At 56.0% G+C, this 20,016-nt stretch overlaps 1 protein-coding gene across 6 annotated transcripts in view; it reads left to right on the top strand.

Annotated features, from left to right (window-relative positions):
• Positions 1-1,361: 1,361 nt before the first annotated feature.
• The window catches only part of COL27A1 (collagen type XXVII alpha 1 chain), a 128,570-nt gene continuing 109,915 nt past the window's right edge, over positions 1,362-20,016 (top strand). For all 6 annotated transcript variants that reach the window (XR_008426485.2, XM_053921405.2, XM_053921412.2 and 3 more), the window contains exons 1-4: positions 1,362-1,814; positions 6,703-6,773; positions 10,063-11,786; positions 19,758-19,811. Coding sequence is in view for 5 of the 6 variants with exons in the window: in XM_053921405.2 (XP_053777380.1) it covers positions 1,756-1,814; positions 6,703-6,773; positions 10,063-11,786; positions 19,758-19,811 (1,908 nt within the window). In the remaining variant the exon portion in view is untranslated. The remainder of the gene's footprint in view (positions 1,815-6,702; positions 6,774-10,062; positions 11,787-19,757; positions 19,812-20,016) is intronic.

Genomic DNA, 20,016 nt, shown 5'->3' with positions numbered 1-20,016 from the left:
CCGGTGCCGCTGCGCTGCGAGCGCCTGAGCCCAGTTTAGGGAAGGGGACCTGGCACCCCCGCCCCCGCGCCTGGGGCTGCGGGGACCCATGAATACAAATGCCGTTAGGCTCACGGGGAAGGACCGACCGTCCAGCCTCGCACCTAGGGACCCTGTAAGTGCCCCGGTGCTCTTAGAGTGCTGGGGGTACCTGTGTGTGTTTGTAAAGGTGTGTGCATGTGGGGAGGGGGCACACATTCGGGGAATGAATACGTTTGTGCCCGCATATGGTGGGCACTAGCAGAGAACTGTGTGTAAGTGGGAGTGTGCCTGTGTATGTGCACTTGGGGGTGTATATATGGGGTGTGTGCTCGCGCATGGACGTGTGCATGAGAGATGTGCGCCCGGGTAGTATACATTGGAGGATCTGGCTAAGCTAGTGTGCCTTTGTGCGTGTGTAAGCACTAGTGTGCATGCATCTGCGGGTATGGAGTCTGGTGTGCGTCCTAGTCCAGACACCCCAGGGTGTGTTTGTGTGGGCCCATGACTGTGCTTGCATATGAATGAGTGAGAGCTTGTGTTTGAGTGGGGGGTAAGTGTGGATGTGTGTGGGAGTGCGTGTGCGCACCAGTGAACAAGTGGAGGGGGAGGTGGAGGCGATTGGGGCTTCTGATGCGGGGCTCCAACTGGGGTTGTGGGTGAGCGAATTTGTCAGGTGTTTGCGGCAGGATCAAGGGGTGCAGTTCCGTGCTCCAGTGTGGGGTGTCAGGGAGCGTCTTTGATCGACTGGGTGGGGGGTGAGTGTCAAGCTGCAATTTCTTACCGCTTGGAGAGGGAAGAATGAGGGGGGTGACCAATATTTAACAAGCCCACCCACTATGGGTCCAGGAGTCTGTTCTCCTGGGAGTTCTGGATCTGGGAGGAAAGGTGTGTGTGTTCGTGTGTGGTAGGACACTGGTTGTTGTGGGAGTCTGCACACTGAGTCCTGGTCCCACAGCTGTCCCTGGAACTCCGGGTTCCTTTCAGCAGTAGTGTCTGTCCCCTTTCTGCCTCTATCTCCGCCTCCAAATTTGGGACCTCACAAGCCAGGAGTCTCAAATCTCCGTTCTGTGATCATCCCACTGCATCCCGCTGTGCAGCCCTGGCCAACTCATTCCTCTCTGTCAATCTCAGTTTCCCCGTTTCTACAAAAGGGTGGGGGGAGTCTCAGCCTGGCTGTGGTGGGCCAGTCCAGGGTGTGTCCCTGGCTGTGGCCGGCAGGGGGCAGCAGGGGGCAGCAGAGGGCCGCCCAGCGCGGGGAGGAGAGAAGGTGGAGAGCTACCGTGGGCCGAGACTTTAAATCGCCTTCATTTCCCCCAAATCCTTCCTTTTCCTCTCCTCCCCCAGGCCGGCGGGGAGGCAGCTTCCACCGCCCTCTGTGCGCCTTCGCCCGGCCTTACTCTGTCTCCAGGGACCGCCAGCAGCCCGCCTCCAAAAGTTTGATCATCTCTTTCTTTCTCTTTTTTTTCTGCCTCTTTTTGGTTGAAGCAGAAAAAGAGTGAGGCAGGGGCGAGCGCGGAGCCGGGACTCCTGGGACCATGGGCCTGGCGCTGGCGCTCGAGGGGCCCCGGCCACGTTGCCTGGCTGCTCCGGCACCCCTAGGCACGGGGCTGCGCTGCTTGCGCGGGGGCCGTGCGCTCTGAGCCGGCCTGGCGCGGCGGGGCGGGGGGCTGGCGGCCCCATGGGGCGCGCCCACACTTGCCCCCCGGGTTCGGAAGCATGAAGTAGGGGCCCGCGATGGGAGCGGGATCCGCGCGGGGGCCCCGAGGCACAGCAGCGGCGGCGGCTTGTTGGGGGTGAGTATGAGCTTGGGGACGCCCCCTCCCCAGCTTCCTGCTGCTCCAGCCTAGGGGAGAGCTGGGGTTCCCCGCAGCGACGGACGCTTCCAGCAGAACGTCAGCTTCCTGCCCCTTCCTACGCCCCTGTGAGGCGGGTGGCCAAGGGTTAAAGCAGGCTGTGCCCCCGGCCCCAGGGTTGGCCAGCGCTGCCTGCCCTACCCCGCCTGGCCCGGCCAGGGAAGCTCCGTGAAGAGCCAGCCTGGGGTCAGAATTGGAGGTGGGTGGTGGCGCCTGGAGGGGCCGGCAGGCTGTGGTGGTGGGGGCCTGCGTGGGGGAGCGGTGTTTGAGGATGCTTCGGGGAGGAGGGGTGTCCGATTCTGCTATCCCGGTGAGTTCTGGTGTCGTTATCCACAGGTCCCGAGCCTGTAAGTCTCCGTTTCTGGCTTTCTTGTAAAACTGTCCCCAAGTTCCTGGGTTTCCAGGTCTCGGCAGCTTCTGCTCCTGCCTGTGTCTGTGTGTCTTTGCACGTCCCCGGTTTCTGGAAATCTTCGCGTGTGTGTCAGTCTGTTTGGGTTTGGGTTTCAGTGTTTCCCTGCTTCTCTGGGGTGGGGGGTGGGGTCTCCACTCCTGTTGCTTTCCCGAGTCTGAGAGAAAGTTAGAGCCGGCTGCCAGAGCAGTAAGGGCCCTGGAAGATCACTCAGTGGAACCCCTCATTGTACATCTAGCTGCGGAGACAGAGGACAGAGGGGCCAGAGAGGGGCAAGGAATTCCAAGGAGGGGCTCAGTAGAGCTGGGACTCACGAGGCTCTGAGTCCCAGCCTGTAAAGTAGGAGTTGTAAGAGAGTGAAAGTGCGAGAGCGAGGCTCTGCCCTGGGGTATGTGTGGGAGGGACCTCAGGAGGATGCGAGCAGCCGCCGGGGGCTTTAGGACTGCGGACCGTGCGCACTGCCGCGGGAAGCACAGAACTTGCTGGCTTTCTGTCCCGCCCCCACGACCAGAGGACACTCCCAGGAGGCTGGTCTAGGCTGTTGCTCCGCCCCACCCTCCGGGCCCTGCCCCTCTGAGCTGGAATGGGGGATGATAGACCCCCCCCCCTCTTTCCCATGTCTTGGAAAAAGAAGGCTGGCTGAGATCCCCCACCCCCCGCTGCAATACACACACAGCACTAGTAAGCACACTGCTGACTCATTTTCTCCAGAAGACCCTGTGCCAGGGCAGATGCCAGCAGTTGTGTCAAAAAGTGGTACCAGGCGAGCACCCCAGAATGGGGCCCAAGCTTTGGGCAAGTGGACAGTCGTGCTGCTTGGAAGCCCAGCCTCTGCTTTCTCCCATCTTATTGCCTCCCTCACCACTGCAGGGCCCCCAGGCCTGTGTCCTCCGGTCCTGGGTCCTCTGGTCCCAGCATGCCTTCCAGCTTTGCTCCTTCACACCTCTCCCCACACCACTGAAGTGCCCTATCAGTTGGTGGCAGAGGACTCACACCAGCGGGAGTCAGCGTGCAAGGCAGAGAGAGCACTGCCTTCACATACTGTGACTCCTGACTCTGCCCTGAGAGCTTGGGCAAGCCTCTCTACTTCTTGTTTTTCTCACCCACAGTATGGGCATCTTAATTCCCGGCAAGCAACAGGGTTTTGTGAGGATTCACGGCACCTTGCTTGTAAAGGGCTTAGAATAGTGCCTGGCTTGTAGTAAGTGCTTAGTAAACGGCAGCTGTTATTGGGATTATTATTCATTGCATCTTGAATGGATGTGTGAGTCAACTGGAAAGTTCTGGGCGGCATCCTGTCCAGACAGATGACCTGTCTGTGTTCCCATGGAACAGGTATAAGGTGTGAGGGAAGGAGCCCTGGTGTGACCTTCTGGCCACATGGGCCCTGGCCAGGTCATGGAGGCAGGTGGAACAGGTCCATCCCTCTTTGTTGTTCTGTGTCCTCTGGACAGATACCTTCCCAGCTTACCCCTTAGGAGCACAGCCGAGCCCTGAGTCCCCAGGGCCCACTTCCTTGTGTGTTTCAGGGTCTCAGCACCCTGGGCCCAAGCTCTGAGCTCTCAGCGGATGTTCAAGCTGGTATGGGTCTCCAAGCTCTTGTGTGTTCCAGGTGATGAGGATGGAGGAAGAATCATAGTAACCAGGCACAGGTTCTGGCAGCCTAGTGGTCCAGGAGTAGCCACATTTGGTGAACTGGCAGAGGGCCTTTTTCAGGGGAACTGAATGCCTTCCTGGAGGACTGTGTGGCCAGGCTGTGTCCCCAAGGTCAGGCACCTAATGTGTGACTCCAATTTCAGCTGCCTCCTGCCCCTTCTGGCCCCTGTGCGCTGGTCTTCCCGACATTCTGGAGCCCTGGGTTCATTGAGCCATGGCCCGCAAGTCAGTGGTGAAAACAGAAGTCTGGAAGAGCCAAGCCCTGAGCCAGCGCCACCGCTGAACGTTATTACCAGTAGCCTAAACAGGATTGGAACGGGAGGAGAAGGATCGGCAGGGCCTCCCTTTGGGAGCCAACTTTCCAGGCCTGGAGCTCACTTAGATGGCTGGTTGGCTCCCCAGGCTGCATCTCTGTTCTGGTTGGTGAAGGCTGGGACTCTGGTCTCTGGCAAGTAGGAAGTCCCTGTAAGTCTCCGGTTTCTTTTCCACAGGAGGCAAGCCTAGGGAAGAGGCCTGTGTGTTAAGCAGTGGAGTCAGAGGATATGGGCCACTGAGGCGCTGTGTAGCTCTGGGCGAGGCACTGCCCCTCTCCAGGCCTCGGTTGCCTATCTCTACAAGAAGGGGGTGGGACTAGAATCTGGCCCCTAGATGAACTCAAAGGGTCTTCTCCCACTCTATACTCCCGCCCTATACCTTGGAAGTTTATGGGTCAAGTACACACAGAACCCATGTCAGTGGCATTTTTCAAGGTGAGTGAATGAGGGACAAATATTTTTGTCACAGGCCTCTAGGGCTGAAATTCTCAAGTTAGAAACCATGGTGTTAGGAAGCCTAATTGAAGAGAAGATTCTGATCCCATCTCCCCTGTGTGTCTTCTTTCTCCTGAACTTTGGGGATTGAAAATATTTTCCCTCATTTACCCTCTTATTCTCTGCAGAGTAGTCACCTTGGCATAGCCCAGCAGGAAGAACTGACCGGGAACTACATGTGTGGTTGTTGTTCCTTCTCTTCCCCACCTGGCTGCTCTTTAGCAGCTTGGGAAACATTCTAATATGGGAGGGATGTGACAACACACAGTGAGGCTGGAGCAGTGAGGGCTGGTGTCTGGGAGAGCTGGGAAGAGAGGAGGCTGGAAGGACGTGCAACAGAAACGAGTGAGGTTGCAGGAACACTGGAAAGTGAGGGGCAGTGTCTTCTGAGGGGGCATCCACAGAAAAAAACGAGTTCCCCAGTCCTCTGAGTTCAGGGGCTGCTGAGTGACAAAAAGTGTGGCCAGTTTCTTTCAGGGCTTCTCAGAGCTTGGTGTACAGTTGGTCTTCAGGACCTGCCAAGGCTGGGACCCAGGAGATGGCTCTTCCCCCATACATCTGGTTACAGTTTCCCGTAGTGTCCACCTGGTGGATGGAGGAAATAGTACTGAAGAATTATGGCCCCAGAGCCTGCCCAGGGTGACCTTGAGGAAGTCCCTGCCCTCCCTAAGCCTCCGCTTTTGTCCAGCAAAGCTGCCTATTATTTCTTTGCAGGGCTGATGGGGCTGCCATTGGATGCAAGTGGGCAGGTCACTCCAGAAGGTCGGCCTGCCCTTCAGACAGGTCCGGGACAGCTAGGCACCCTGACCTTTAGTGATTGCTAGTGCTGGTTATTGGCAGGTCCTGGGCCTGTGCGATCCAGCCTTAGCCCTCCCCACCCGCCCCTCACGGCTGTCTTGGCCTGCATCCTGGCCAGCCATCTCTGGCCACGTGCCGCCCTCCCCTTTGCCTGCTCAAGGATCAGATACCCCAGGTAGCTTCGGGTATCCCCAGTGGCTGCTCCCACAGGAAGGTGAAAGCAGATCACTGCCTCTGCCCATCTTGGCAGGAGCCACTGAGCAGAGCATTAACCCTGCGGTCCCCAGAGTCCCGGAGCAGCAGGGACAGCCTGTGGAGCACTTGCATGGTTGGTGGCAGGCCAAGCCCTTAACGTGCCTGAGCTTCTTTAATCCTCATGCCTGACCTGCAAGATAGGGAGTACCAGCTGTGTTTCAGAGGAGGAGACAGGCTCAGGGAGGCTGAGCGACTCATTTAGGGCCACACAGCTGGTAAACCATGGGGCTGGGTTTGCACCTGCGTCTGCCTGGCTCCCTACCATCTTCTCTCTTTTCTCCTCCCATTTTCATCAGCTTAAAGCCAGCTAGGCAGCCCTTCCTTAGCATGCACTGGTCTTGGTTAAGGGATCTCCTCCTGCTCCCTGCCTTGGGCCTAGAAAGTGAGTTTTCCTCTCTCCGGTCCTTTGAGGACATTGGTCATCCAAGCAGACTGCACTGGTCTCCCTGCTGACCTTGTAGTCCTCACTGTACCACCCATTGAGCCTCAAGATCATGAGGCCATAGTATGATGGGGAGACTGATGCCCAGAGAGAGGGAGGGGCAGGGGCTGGCTCCTTTCTGCCCAGTGAGTTAGTGGCAGGTTTTGAGCTGGACCTTGGGTTTCCTGACACTCAGGGCAGGGCTTCCTGTTCACTATTTCCTGTTCCATGACCTTGGTTTATCACTCTGTAAAAAGCAAGGTTGTATCTGTACCATGTATGCAGTTCCTGCCCCAAGAGGCTGTGCCCCATGGGTGTGGACTATTCCGATGGGGTCCTAGAGCCTGCACCTTGCCTCCTACACCCCATGGCTGAGACCGGGAGGGGCCTGGGCTGGGTGATCCACTCCAACTCCCCAGCCGGATCTGGGCCAAGGGGTGGAAGCTGATGCCGCCTCTGCTTGTGTCTTCTGTTCTCTAGGGGGTTTCTCTTCACCTGGATCTTAGTCTCATTTGCCTGTCACCTGGCCTCCACCCAAGGGGCTCCTGAAGGTAATGCTCTCTTCTCTTTGTCCAGGGGGAGATGGGAGAACAGAAGGGCCTGGAGAATGCAGGGGTAGGGGCCATCCATGCTCCTAATCGGAGTTCAAAGCCTCGGTTTTCTCATCAGTACTAGAATGGAGCCGATCATTGGCGAATTCTCTCTGGGCATGAAAGAATCACGTTCGGTGTTCTGTAAGGGGTAGGAAGGGCTCTGCAGAAATGTGGAGGGGTGATCCCTTCATTCCTCTCGGTGGCACAATTTGAGTAGGTCACTTTGGGCCATTCAGTCTCACTTGTCCCTGTTTGTCCTGGGACAACTGTGGAGAGGAGGCTCGAAGGCCACGACTATCATCGCCCAAGTCTGTGACCAACCCTCCCCTTGCGGGGAGATCCCGTTCTTCCCCGCTCTTCCAGGCTCTCCCCGAGGAGCTGTCCAGGGGGCCAGGGTGGCAGTGGGCTAGCTACACAGCTGCCCCTTGAAACTGAAACCTCTCCCACATCTGTTTGTCAAGCAGCCACGAGGCCTCTTAAAATAGCAGCCCTTCCCCCTTCTCCACAGCCGCCGTGTGCGGGGCAGGCCACTGGGCACTCCCGGAGCCCCTGTGGCCTGACCTGGCCCCCGGGCAGGGATTGGGCCCCTGGGAGAGGAGGGCCATGCCCGGAAGAGACTCCTGCTGCCCGGCAACATTTTGTGCAAATCTCATATTTTCCGAACTTGCTGTTTCTCCCACAAAGTAGGTGAACAGCTGTCCAGAGTCCTGAGTCAGGCACTGGGGGTTGGGGAGAGGCCGGAGCTGTGTGGAGCCAGGTTTATGTAATAAAGGGATCTTGCTGCGGCCAGCTGGCTGGGCCCTTCCATTTGGCGTTGGGCTGCATTCATTCCCCTGTGCCCTAGCTCCTCACCCCTGATGGGATTCTGGATGTGTCTGCACCCTGTGTTCCAACCTGTCTGAGGGGCTTCAGCACAGGACAGCATAGTGGCTAAGAACAAAGATCCTGGAGCCAAGCGGTCAGGGTTCAATCCCCAGCTGTGCCTTTTATTATAAGCTGCATGCCCTTGGGCAAGTTATAGCTAACTTTCCTGACCCTTCTAGAAAGTGGGGATAGCAAACAATACTTGCTTCATAGATAATTGAGAGAATCAAGCAAGGTAATGCATGTAAAGCACTCGGTACATAGTAAGTGCTCAATAAAGATCAGTTACTATTGTTAATTATATTACTTACCTGAAAAGTTTGGGCAAAAACAGCCCCTTTCTCTCCGCTGTGGAGCCCAGAGCGACTAGACGCTTTGGAAGCCTGGTAATGACCACCTCTGCTTCAGGTGTAAGAGTTTGGGGCTCTGCCCATGAGCTGCAGACAGTCTGTGGGGGAGGCTTGGGACTGGCTGGTGTCAGCTCTGAAACCCACTTAGAGAGAACAATAAGGGAAACCTCATTGGTGCCACCTGGTCTGGCCAGTTGTCATTTTTCCCAGGGCGAGTGTAAGCGGCTATACTTGCAGTATTCAGGGGGAGATGTGCGCAGGCCTGGGGGCCTGCCTGGGGCTGCTGAGGTGGCACAAGGGGAGAGACAGGTAGCTTCCTGCCCTTACTCTTCCCCAGCAAGTGGCTCCTCCATTCTAAATTGTTTATAGTGAGTAGCTCTTGGAGATAATAAAGAGGATTCCAGTGATTAACACAGAAAATACACTACTCAGAGAATCCTTAAGCAATGGTTTATTTTAGCTTAGGATCTGCAGGCAGAAAAGGTGGGGAAAAAGGAGGAATCTGAAGTGAACCGAGAGCCTTAGAGTCCTAGGGAGGAATAAGAGTCTTCAATCCAAGTGACTGAAAGAACAGCCTGCAGCTAGAGTTCTTCGGATGGAGTTAGCCCTTTGTGGCTTGTCTTACAGGCAGGGAAACCGAGGCCTGGGAGTCAGGGAGAGCCTTGGCCCTGGGGTCCTGGTACAGGCCAAGTCAGAGGAGATGAGGAAGACCACCATGTTGTCTCCCAGCTACCCTATGATGCAGCCACTCTTTGTAGCCCCGTTTTACAGCGGGGGAAACTGAGACTCAGGGCCCAGACTCGCAGGTGGTCTTACCTGGCTCTAAAGTCTGGCCTTCTGATCCCAGAGCCTGCTGTGCCACCGTGAGGCCAGCACCCATGTTCTCAGTTTCTCCCAGCCTGTCTAGCTGTCCATCGTCTCTGTTGTCAGTTGAGGGGCTACTAAGTGCTAAGTGCTGCATTCAGCCCGGTGCATACCCCTCACTCCGGGTAGTGAGGGAAAGGGCATTCCACACTCAGGGGCTAGGGTGAGGAGCTCAGGGGAGGGGCCCCGAGAACCTGACCCAGACCCCAGTTCCTCAGGCAGCCTCTCCTCGCTTGCTGAGACAGCCAGCTCAGAGCCAGCTTCTGTGGCCTCTGGCAACTCAGCTCCCTGAAAGTGATTGAATGGCTGGTGAGAGGCAAGGTCAGGCTGCCTTTCCACAAACACCCGGGAAGCACTCCTTTTACTCAGGCTAGCCCTGCCACCGCAATTACTGGGCGGATGTGACCTGGCCAGGCCGTGTTCTGCCAGAGGACAGAGGTTGCACGGATGCCTTGATGACTTCCTCTCCTCTCTCCAAGGCCACCCAGGGAGGGTGGAGTCATTGGAACTGTCCTCTCCCTTCCATGTAGATAGAAGCTCCCCTGAGCCTGCTCTGGCCAGACAGACTTCGGCGGTGGGGAGGGGACTCAGTAGGTTCCTAAAGGTGGACATCCTTGCCAAGCTCCAGTGACAGGTCCATTCCTGTCACCCTGCTGCCTCACTTACGGGACTGCTTCCTGGAGGAGATGGCTTTTGAGGCAGAGGGAAGGGGAAACGGGTCGCAAGGGACAGCCTCTAATATTCTTAGCACTAGCATTGGGTGATGATCATCATTTTTAATATTAATAGCTATTGTTTGAAAATGCATATTTTGTGCTGGGCACTTTTTTTCAAGTGTATTAGCTTATTCAATCCTCACAACATCCTTCTGAGTTTGGCACTACTGTTATCCCATTTGATAGATGGGAAAACAAAGGCACTAAAGTCACAAGGCTAGTGAGTGATGAAGCTGGGATTTGAACTCAGGAAGTTTGGCTCCAGAGTCTGTTTTTTAACCACTCTGTACAAGACAAGGAACGGGTTCCAACTTGGAAGTCTCTGCCACAGCCATCAACCAGGCATCAGCGGGTAGCGGTAGGTGGGCTGGCCTCACCGCCTATGCACCTGGAGGGGCTGTGGCTGGAACAGACCCTGACCATGCCCTCTCCCCCTGTGCCCTCCCTTTCCAGATGTGGACGTCCTCCAGAGGCTGGGCCTCAGCTGGACCAAGGCAGCGGGTGGCCGGAGCCCCCCACCCCCAGGGGTCATCCCGTTCCAGTCAGGCTTCATCGTTACACAGCGGGCCCGGCTCCAGGCCCCCACGACCACCATCATCCCAGCTTCCCTGGGCACAGAGCTGGCACTGGTGCTGAGCCTCTGCTCCCATCGGGTGAACCATGCCTTCCTCTTCGCCGTGCGCAGCCGGAAGCACAAGCTGCAGCTGGGCCTGCAGTTCCTCCCTGGCAAGACGGTCGTCCACCTGGGGCCCCGGCGCTCTGTGGCCTTCGACCTGGACGTGCACGATGGGCGCTGGCACCACCTAGCCCTGGAGCTCCGTGGCCCCACAGTCACCCTGGCGACGGCCTGTGGGCAGCGCCGGGTGCCTGTCCCGCTGGGTTTCCACAGAGACCCGGTGTTCGACCCAGAGGGCTCCTTCCTCTTTGGAAAGATGAGCCCACATTCGGTCCAGTTTGAAGGTGCTCTGTGCCAGTTCAGTATCTATCCTGTGGCGCAGGTCGCTCACAATTACTGTGCCCACCTGAGAAAGCAGTGTGGGCAGGCTGACATGGACCGGCCCCAGCTGGGACCCCTTCTCCCCCAAGACCCTGGTGCGCCCCTTGCCTTCCAGACCGACCTTGCCCTGCTAGGCCTGGAGAACCTGACCACTGCCATGCCAGCCCTGGGGTCACGGCCAGCGGGCAGGGTGACCATGGTGCCCACCACACCCTCCAAGCCCCTAAGGACTAGCACCACAAACCCTCACAAGCCTGTCTCAGTGCGGGAACGAGCCAGGACCCCACTGCCACCTGCCAAGCTGTCAGCGAGTGAAGTGCTTCCTCCCATGCCCCGAGCCTCTCCTGCCAGCTCCACCATGCCTGTCCAGCCATTGCAAAAGAGCACAGCCACCAAAATCCCCAAAAGCCACCCAATCAAGCCTTTAGCCCCTTCTCCTTCAATTGTCCCTGTCAAAAGCCCTCGCCCCACCCAGAAGGCAGCTCCACCTTCCTTCACAAAATCAGCCCCTCCCACCAAGAAGCCAGTGCCACCAACTTTACACCCAGTTCCTGCCAAAGTGTCCCATCCCGCAGTGAAGCCGATCCAGAGGAACCCTGTCACACCTAGACCCCCACCACCCAGTGCCCGGCCCCTGTCCTCTGCCACTGGCGTCTCTCAAAAGCCCTTTCCCCCAGCAGTTCAGAGGGAGGACAAGATGAGCAGTCGTGCCAGGGAGCCGGCTCCTGCCCACACCAGCACACACAGACCTCTGCAACCCACTGTTTCGCCCCTATCACCTGCTGCCAGTCCTGGCTCTACCAGGACCACTTGGCCACTAGTCACAGTGACGCCTCCTACCCTCACTCCTGGTTCAGTCCCCTCTGGAAGCAAGAAACCCACTGGGCCAGAAGACACAAAGAAAGCCAGACCCAAGAGCAGCCCCCGGAAGCCCTTCCCCCTCCGAGCCGGGAAGGCAGCCAGGGATGTCCCTGTCCGTGATCTGACGACGCAGCCCAGCCCCAGACAGCCCCGGCCCGGCCGGCAGAGCACCCCAGCCCCAGTGTTGGTCCCGGCACGATTCCTGTCCTCCAGCCCCTGGCCCACGAGCAGTGGCTATTCGCTCTTCCACCTGGTGGGACCCACGCCTTTCCCGCTGCTGATGGGACCTCCGGGGCCCAAGGGAGACTGTGGCTTGCCGGTAAGACTGGGTGAGGTGTGCGTGCTGCTTGGAGCTCTAGTGGGGAACGGGGCAGTTTAGGTCAAGTGGGTTGTTTCTGGTAAGGGCAGAGGAAGAGAAGATCCTTGGAGCAGGGAGCTGGCTGTGAGCCATCGGGATGTGAACCTGGGTACCCCCACCTCTGTTACGTTTGTGATTGTAAGTCCTCTGTGTTCATGATCCACTGAGTGGGGCTTGGCTCAGGTAAAGAGCGCCCCTGGGCTTTAGTTGGCCCAGGCCCCAGGTCATCCTTTGCTATTCCAACTGTAAAGGTCAAGTGGCTTGAGGAAGACCATGAAATGACCAGCCCCAGGTCATGCAGCCTCCAAGGTCCAGCTCCTGACCCCTAGAGCAGAGCTCCTGGGCCCACCAGCTTGCCTGGCAGTTTCAGAGGATGGTCCCATGGGGGTAGTCCTGAGCATGTTTTGTTTGGCATATGCAACCTTGTTTAAAAATATTTAATGTTAACTAACATTTTTAACATATGAGAGATTTCTTATAAAAGAAATCTCTTGGAAGTGATAGAGATGCTGTGGTCCATGGCCAGGTCAGGGCTGCCCCTTCAGACGGGACAGGCCCACTGCTCTCTGTGCTAATCCCCACGTCTCCAAACTGGGCCTTCCAACCCGGTCCTTCCACCCATTTGTGTTGCCTGCCTGGATCCTGCAGACATTTGATTGGTGGCCCCTGGGTGGGGGGTAAGGAGGGCCAGCTGGACCCCAGCAGTGAGGGAAAGGAGAAGGAATGTTCCACGTGCAGGAGACATTCTCAGGGTCAATGCCTCCAGCTTGCCTGGGACTATCTCCAGGAGCAACGGCCTTTCTGCAGCCGGAGGCCAATTCCTGCAGCCAGAGAAATAATGGGATGGAGTTTCCAGGAAGCCTGGGCCTCAGCTCTGTCCTCCAGCCTTGGTGATGACCACCGTGCGGTTTCCTCCTTGTGGGCTCTGTGTTTGACGTTAGGTTCCCTGCAACGTGGAGACAGTGGCAGATGCTGGGAGTTCTTGGGCCTTATAAACACACTTAATGAGTTTTAATAATCATTAGGAATAATATTTATTCAGCCTGTCTCCAGGGGGACCAAGGGCCCGTTTTTATTATAACCATATTGTAGAACTTATGGAAATTGTGTGCATTGCTTAGCAGTTATGTCAACGTTCTGCTCAAGTCCCCATGGTCTGCAATTGGCAGGGTAGAAAGTTGGGAGCCGAGGACAAGAGGGACCCTCCAGGCTTCACAGACGACTCAGGCACCAGGTGCCTGGGGCCCCGACAGCTCAGATCCCCAAGCTGCATGGGTGCTGGCTCACTGGCCATGCAGATGAAAGGGTGCATTTTCTCCCTCTGACAGCGTAGTGAGATTCAGGGTCTCCACTCTGCCTAGTAGAGGAAGCCAACCCTGCCTCCCAAGCTGTGTGTGGTGTGGAGGGAGGAGGGCCTTGTCCAAGCCAACAGAACTGCAGTAAGAGTGGATCTTCGGGGTATAGACTCTGCCTTTGGGTCTGGTGGATGCCTGAGCCACCCTCTTCCCTCCTGGGTTTGGTGATATGGGTCAGCAGGAGGTGAAGCCTCCTTCCAGATCTCTTCCTTGAGCTTCCGCATGATAGAAGAAGGTGCTGGAGTTGTCCTGTGCAGTGGATGGTGCTTAGGCATCATTCGGTTCAACCTTCCTCCGTGGACAGGGGTGGAACTTGGAGACTGTGCCCAGAGAGGGCCAGGACTTGCCCAAAAGCACACAGCACATGGGAGGCAGAGTTGAAGTTTATGGCCCAGGTCCAGACTCCAGGACACTGTTTCCCACCTCATGAATGTCCCCTCTAGGATCCTAGATCCAGAGATGGGAGGCTGAGGGTTTCAGAGATATGTCAGACTCTGTCTTGGGCCTTGAAGGAAGAGCTCAAAATCTAGAATCTTCTGTTTCTATCTGCATGATGTTTATGAGGTATTTCCACATGTGTGGCATTTCCCTCTAAGATCTCACAGGAACAGGTACTGGAGGGGCGTGACATGTGTGTTAATCCCTACTCTACAGATGAGAACACAAGGGTTAGAGAGACCTAAGGCTTGGCCAAGGGCACCTAGCATGTCCCTGCCGGGGCTGGGATGCACTTCCAGGTCCCCATCTTCCAACAATGGCCATTGCTCTCCCTACTCCTCCAGCCCTGAACAGGTACGGGCGAGAGGGAGGACGGCAGTCCACCCAGGTGCATCCTGCCTCCTGTGCCCCACTGCTCCCTAATTCTGCCCTTCCTCAGCTTGGAAGCTAGCCTCATTCCAATAAGCTTTTTTGAATCCAGAAGCTTTGTTCAGTTCTTTGTGTGGCAGGGGACACACTGGTCAATTATATTTCACCAGATACCAGATATTATGAAATCAAAGTGGCATCTTTAAGCGGTGGCAAGAACACATGTTCCTTCTGTCCTTGGTCATCTGCCCTCAACCCCCATATACATTCAAAATCTAATCCCAGCAAAGCAAGAACTGTGTTGCCTGGGGCACAGGGCTTAGTTGTCCCCAGGCTGGGAACATGTAGACCTGGGTTCCAATCTTGGCCCCGCTACTTACTAGCTCTGTTGCCCTGACTCACCCTCAGCCCCAGTCTCTGCAGCATGTAAGGCAACAGCTCTCGGCTCCTGTGAGGAAGCAAGTTGGATGATCTCCAAGGCTGCCTTGGAGGTCTAGTTGGCTGGGTGACTTGGGGAACTTCTTTCCTCTCCCTGGGGTTGTCTCCCCTCATGACATGGCATTGGAAGAGCTCCCGTCTTAGAAATGGCTGTGGGTCCTTTCAGAGCCCGAGAGGGGACCATGGCTGTGTCTGGACAGTTCTGCATGCTTCTCAAGGGGCACGGGACAGACCGGCTGAGGCTGAGGCAGAGCTCTGGGCCTGGGCCTGCCAGGAGTTGTAGCCACTGAGCGGGGAAGCTCTGTGGGAGCCCCAGGAGCGGGGGGAGCATGGAAAAGCTGAGCTGGGCCCAGGCTGGGGAGGGGTGGGGAGGCTGTGGTTCACAGAGGCTGCACAGAAGCTGCACAGAAGCCCCACGCCTGGGAGGAGTCAAGTCAAGGCCTTATTTATTCACGATCAGGCCGCTGGCATTTGCACGCGCATGCACTTCTTACAGGCGTCACCTCAGGGAGACCCAGCTGAGGGCCTGGCCCACAGCAGATGCTCTATGACTATCTGTGAATGAAGGAATTTGATCCTTACAAAAAACAGGTTGTCCTGACTTCCCAGGCCGGGTCCCTTGAGGTTACCCAGATCTCTGCTGCTGGTGGGATAAGGAGGCCGTGTGGAGTGTAAACGCCCCACAGACTTTAGACTTGGAATGACCTGGGTTTGAACCATTCCCTTATCCAGCCATCCTTCCCTTCTTTCAACAAACGCTGATTGAGTGCCTTTTAGGTGTCAGGTGCTGTGTGACCTTTGGCAAGTCACTTAACCTCTCTGAGCTTTGACTTCTACCTCGGTAAAATGAGGAGATGGTACCACCTACCTTCCAGGGCTGTTGTGTGGCTGGAGTGAGAGGAGACATGTAGAGCACCCAGCACCAGGAGGGCCTTTGTGCTGCTGGCAGTTAGGGATTGGGACTAGATCTGGGGAAATGCACCCCTTACATCACTACCACCTAGAAGCCAGGAGAGTGGAGGGGTGTTTTGCTGTCTTTACCATAGTGCTTTTGAGCTCCAACTGTGCCAGGTTCTGTGTTAAGCAGTTTTTTTTAAAAATTTGGTTTTAGAGAGGAAGGGGAGGAGAACAAGAGGGAAAGAAACATCAATGTGTGGTTGTCCCTCTCACACACCCCCCTACTGGGGGCCTGGCCTGCAACCCAGGTATGTTCCCTGACTGGGAATTGAACTGGCAACCCTTTGGTTTGCAGGCCCACACTCAATCCACTGAGCTACACCAGCCAGGACTGTGCTAAGCAGTTCACATGCTGTATCCTGTGACTCCAAGTGGGGAGCAGGGTTATTGAGGAAAGTTTAAGGAAGGGACTATTTACAGAGCTGTGGGCAGTGTCGAAGGAGCCAACAGGGTCTGGCATCACACAGGGGTCCAACCTGAAGGTGCAAGGGGAGAGGCAGGTGTTACCCAGGAGAGTTAAAACATGACCAGGGGTCTCTCACAGGAGCTGGGGCCAAACTATAGCCCAGCAGGGAGGGAGCGGGGAGAGAAATCTCCCCCCCCCCCCAACTCTCTATTTCTGCAGTAGACTCCCTTTGGCCAACCCCAGCCAGAGGCAGAGAGCAAGGAAGCCTGGGAGTGCAGCCTGTAGAGGCCAGCTCTCCAGGGCACGGAGTGGGTCTTGGGAGCAAATGGAGAATAACCAGCACACACATATTATCTTGGAAGAGGAGTATTACATCCCCATTTTACAGCTGGACAAACTGAGGCCCAGAGGCCCAAGGAGATGAAGGAACTTGCTCAAGGCCACACGGAGATGCCCTGTCCCAGTAGGCCCTTCCCTCAGGCAGAGACTGGGGCAGGCTCAGCACCCTGTGGACCATTCTTGGGAATAATCATGAGTTCTGATGTCAGAGATAGGAGGGCCCTTTGAGAGCCCCTGTCTTCCTGCTCTCAGGCTATGGGCACTGAGCAGAGGTCCAGAGACTGAAAGTTCACTGTGTGGGGTCACCTGGCAGTAGCAGCCCCCTTAGGACTGAACTCAGGTCTCCCAGATCCTGGGCCTGTGAAACCTCTCCTTGCTTGCTGCCAGGGGCCATGCCAGCCAGGACTTCTTTCTGCAAGGCTTGGCAGGCAGGCTCTTGCAGCTGGACAAAAGGGTGGACTTGTTGTGTAGGATGGGGTTCCCCTAGGTCTGGCTGTCAGAGGCCAGGACCCTTGGGGAAAGTCCAGGGTGGGGGCTTGGTTGTTTCCATGGCTCTGTTTTCCTGAGCCCTGAGTCCAGGCCTCTTCCCCCAGATAGGCCTGGGCCCCCGCTCTCTCCCCCCCACAGCCCTGGGCCCTCTCAGAGGCCCCGTTGTTTGCAGCGTGGAGTGGAAAATCCCACCCCGGCCTTGTGAATCATCCCAGAGTCACCCGCTCAGGCTTTGGGCCCTGGAAAGAAATGGCAGCGTTTTTCCATTGCACGGAGAACAAGCAGAGTTTTGGATCTGGGGCGAGGGGTCACCCACCCTCACTTGCACACTGACAAAGTGGTCGGCTGAGTGGGGAAGGGCCAGGCCTGTGGCTACAGCCGGGCACTGAGTGGCCCCGGCCCAGGGTGGTAGAAGAGGGCTGGCTGCAGCTATGGGGCTGGGCTGCCGTGTCAAGGAGTCGGGCTGTGCACTGACATCACCAGGCCAGGCCATGGGTCCCAACTGGCACTTAGTGTCTGCTCCGCAGATGTTGTGGATGAGGTCAGATTTCAGCTTGGATGCCCCCATTTCTGGGGCAGAAGAAATGCCAAGAGGGAGTGTCCAGTCCCTCTGCAGCGGCGGCCCTCCAGGGTCATGAGGGAGCTCCAGCCACAGAGCTTGTCCCTTCCTGGAGCCCTGCATAAGCCCTTCACCCCTGGGCCTTGGCCTTCTTTTCTGTGACATGGACATGACCTCACTTTTCCTCTTCCACCAGATAACTAGAGGAGGGAATCCCCACCACCCTGCAGTTCAGGAAGTGCCGATGTTGGAATGCCTCCTGAATGTTCATTTTACAGATGCCCACAGAAGGGAAGTGAATTATCCAAGTTTGCACAGCTAGTCAGAATACACCTGGCCCAGATTTTCTGTGTGGAAGTTGCCCAGGGTAGGAGAACATGTCAAATGGTTTGGGGTTGAATCCAGGCCCTGCCTGTTAGCTGTGCAAACTTGGGCAAGTCACTTTGCCTCCCTGAGCCTCTTTTTGGTTTCTTATCTGTTAAAGGGGCTTGGTGATGATAACAACACTACAGTAATGCTTGGCCTTAAGGCCCTTGCATTTCCCTTTAATTCTGGGCCACATGAAAGAATAGGGCCAAGCAAGGCCTTCTAGGAAGGGAAATCTTCTGTTCTTCCTGAAAAACAGATGTCGAGGAGGGTGGCTTAAAATATCACGCTGGGGAGGTTCCAGCAGCTTGCTTAACAGAAACAACAGCTAACTTTTTGGGCGTTCACTGTGTGCCAGGCACCAGGATTAGCACTTTTTGTAGATTATCTGTCAGCTAGATGCGATTATATCCTATTTTATAGTTAAAGAATGAAGCCTTGGAGACTGGAATTTGCTTGCCCAAAGCCACACAGCTGGGAAAGAGGGCTGCCCAAGTGTGAGCCCAAGGCCCTAGTCTTACATCCCTTCACCATACTTGACTTCTCCCTGGGGACAGCAGGGAGCAGACTGGCTCTGAATCACAAACCTACAGAACTGGACACAGGACTACAGACCGACCCCTAGCCCCTCAGCTTTTGCATGGAAGATGGCTGCTAATGGCCAGCTGGACCGGAGGCCCAGAGGTGGCTAGAAGTTGCCTGAAGTCACACAAAAGTCCCCCTCCCTCCCCCCGGACCTCTTTTCAGTGACCCTGGGGCCTTGGTACCCATATCTGCCTGTCTCTATCTCTCTTCTGATTTTTATTCATGGATGAGCAAGTACACGGTGTTCACGGGCCAGAACTGTGAGCCGAGGCTGCCCAGCGTGAGGTCTGGATTAATTACCAGCCAAACCGTACTGGGTTTTCAACACTGATTTTAACTCTGGGCAGGAAACCTGGAATCTCTGCTGTTGATGGTTATTTGAAACAAATGAATTCCCCAGGCCTCACACATCCTCGAAAGCCTGGCTTCCTTCGAAGGCTCCGTGTTCAGTTGTTCAGATCAGGCACTTGGTTCCTGCTCATTTACCCCTTCAGGGCAGACGGGACCGTAGCTCTTGAGTCCATCGTAAAGGGGAGCAGCGGAGAACAGGCAGGCTGAAAGGCTTGCACAAAGTCTCCAGCTCCCAAGTGGCAAAACCCGGGTTTGAACAAAGGCCAGTGTGTGGTTCAGTAAGTCAGCTCAGCTGCCCCCCTTCCTGGATGGAGGAAAGGGAAGTGAGGCCAGACAGGTGCTCCCTGAATGCCACGTTGCAGGGTGAGACCATTCTCTTGTGGGAAATGGGCAGCGGCTAAATGCTGTTGAGCAGGTGAGCGTCTTAGGAATGTGAACCAGGCTGTGTGGAGGCCTGGAAAGGGGAGAGGGCAGAGACAGGGAGGCAAATGAAGGGACTGCTGCAGGTTCCCTGGGAGCAGTGATGAAGGCTAGACCAGGCTGTGGCCACTGAAATAGCTGAGACATTTGAGTGACAATTATTCACCAAACACTGTGTTACACATTTACTGTCTCACATTTCATCCTCGAGATAATAGTGTGAGGAGGGCCCCCATTTATAGGCACTTGCCCGAACCTAGCTGGTAAATGGCAGCACTGGGATTTGAACCCAGGTCTTTCTGATGCTTACGCCCTTTATGCTACACTGCATCCCCGTGGTGCAGAGATGTGTGGTGTGACTGTGGACAAGTCCCTTGGCTCTGGCTCTGCAGAGAACTTGGCTGAGCTCTGAGGTCTGTTGCTGTTTTATTTTATCAAACATTTGGCTGAGCCCTGGGGGGAGAGAGATGACTCACATCCTATTAGTTCCTTTGAGGAGACTGTGGTCTGGTGGGAGAGACAGGCTTCTGAGCAGACAATTCCATGAATAACATAGTGGTCTTTCAGGTAAAGAGAAAGAGGGGAACTTTGCCCAAATTGGAGGAATGATCAGGGAAGGTTTCCTGGAGGAGGTGACACCCTAAGTTAGCTGAGTAATAAAAGATGAGAGCTTCGAAGAGTGAGAAATAGCAGCTGCAAAGGCCTGGAAGTCCCAAAGGGCATGAGTTCCTCAGGCAGGGACCTGGGGGAACCCTGCTGCTCAGCTGTGGGCGGAGCTCTTGGACAGGTTTGTTGAATGAATGCTTAACCCATTCTCTCATCATGCTGCTGGTACTGACACTGTCTTGCTTTCCCTTCAGGGTCCCCCTGGGCTGCCTGGGCTTCCTGGACCCCCCGGTGCACGGGGGCCTCGGGTAAGTGATCACACATCATCCTTTGAGCTCTGGTTGGCTCTCCAGCCTGCATGCCCTTTCCTGTGACCTCAAGCTGTTCCATGTGCCTCTCTGGCACTCATTTTCCACTTTGTCCTATGGAGTTGACTTAGGGCTCTTGGGGCAATGCGTGGACAGGCCTGGCATGGGACAGCGGTAGCCTCTTGCAGGAGGTCAGTTGTCCATT

Source organism: Desmodus rotundus, chromosome 1 (genome assembly GCF_022682495.2).
Source record: "Desmodus rotundus isolate HL8 chromosome 1, HLdesRot8A.1, whole genome shotgun sequence".
NCBI classification, from domain to species: domain Eukaryota; kingdom Metazoa; phylum Chordata; class Mammalia; order Chiroptera; family Phyllostomidae; genus Desmodus; species Desmodus rotundus.
Note: the sequence above shows the minus strand (reverse complement) of the source record. Positions and strands in the feature narration are given on the sequence as shown.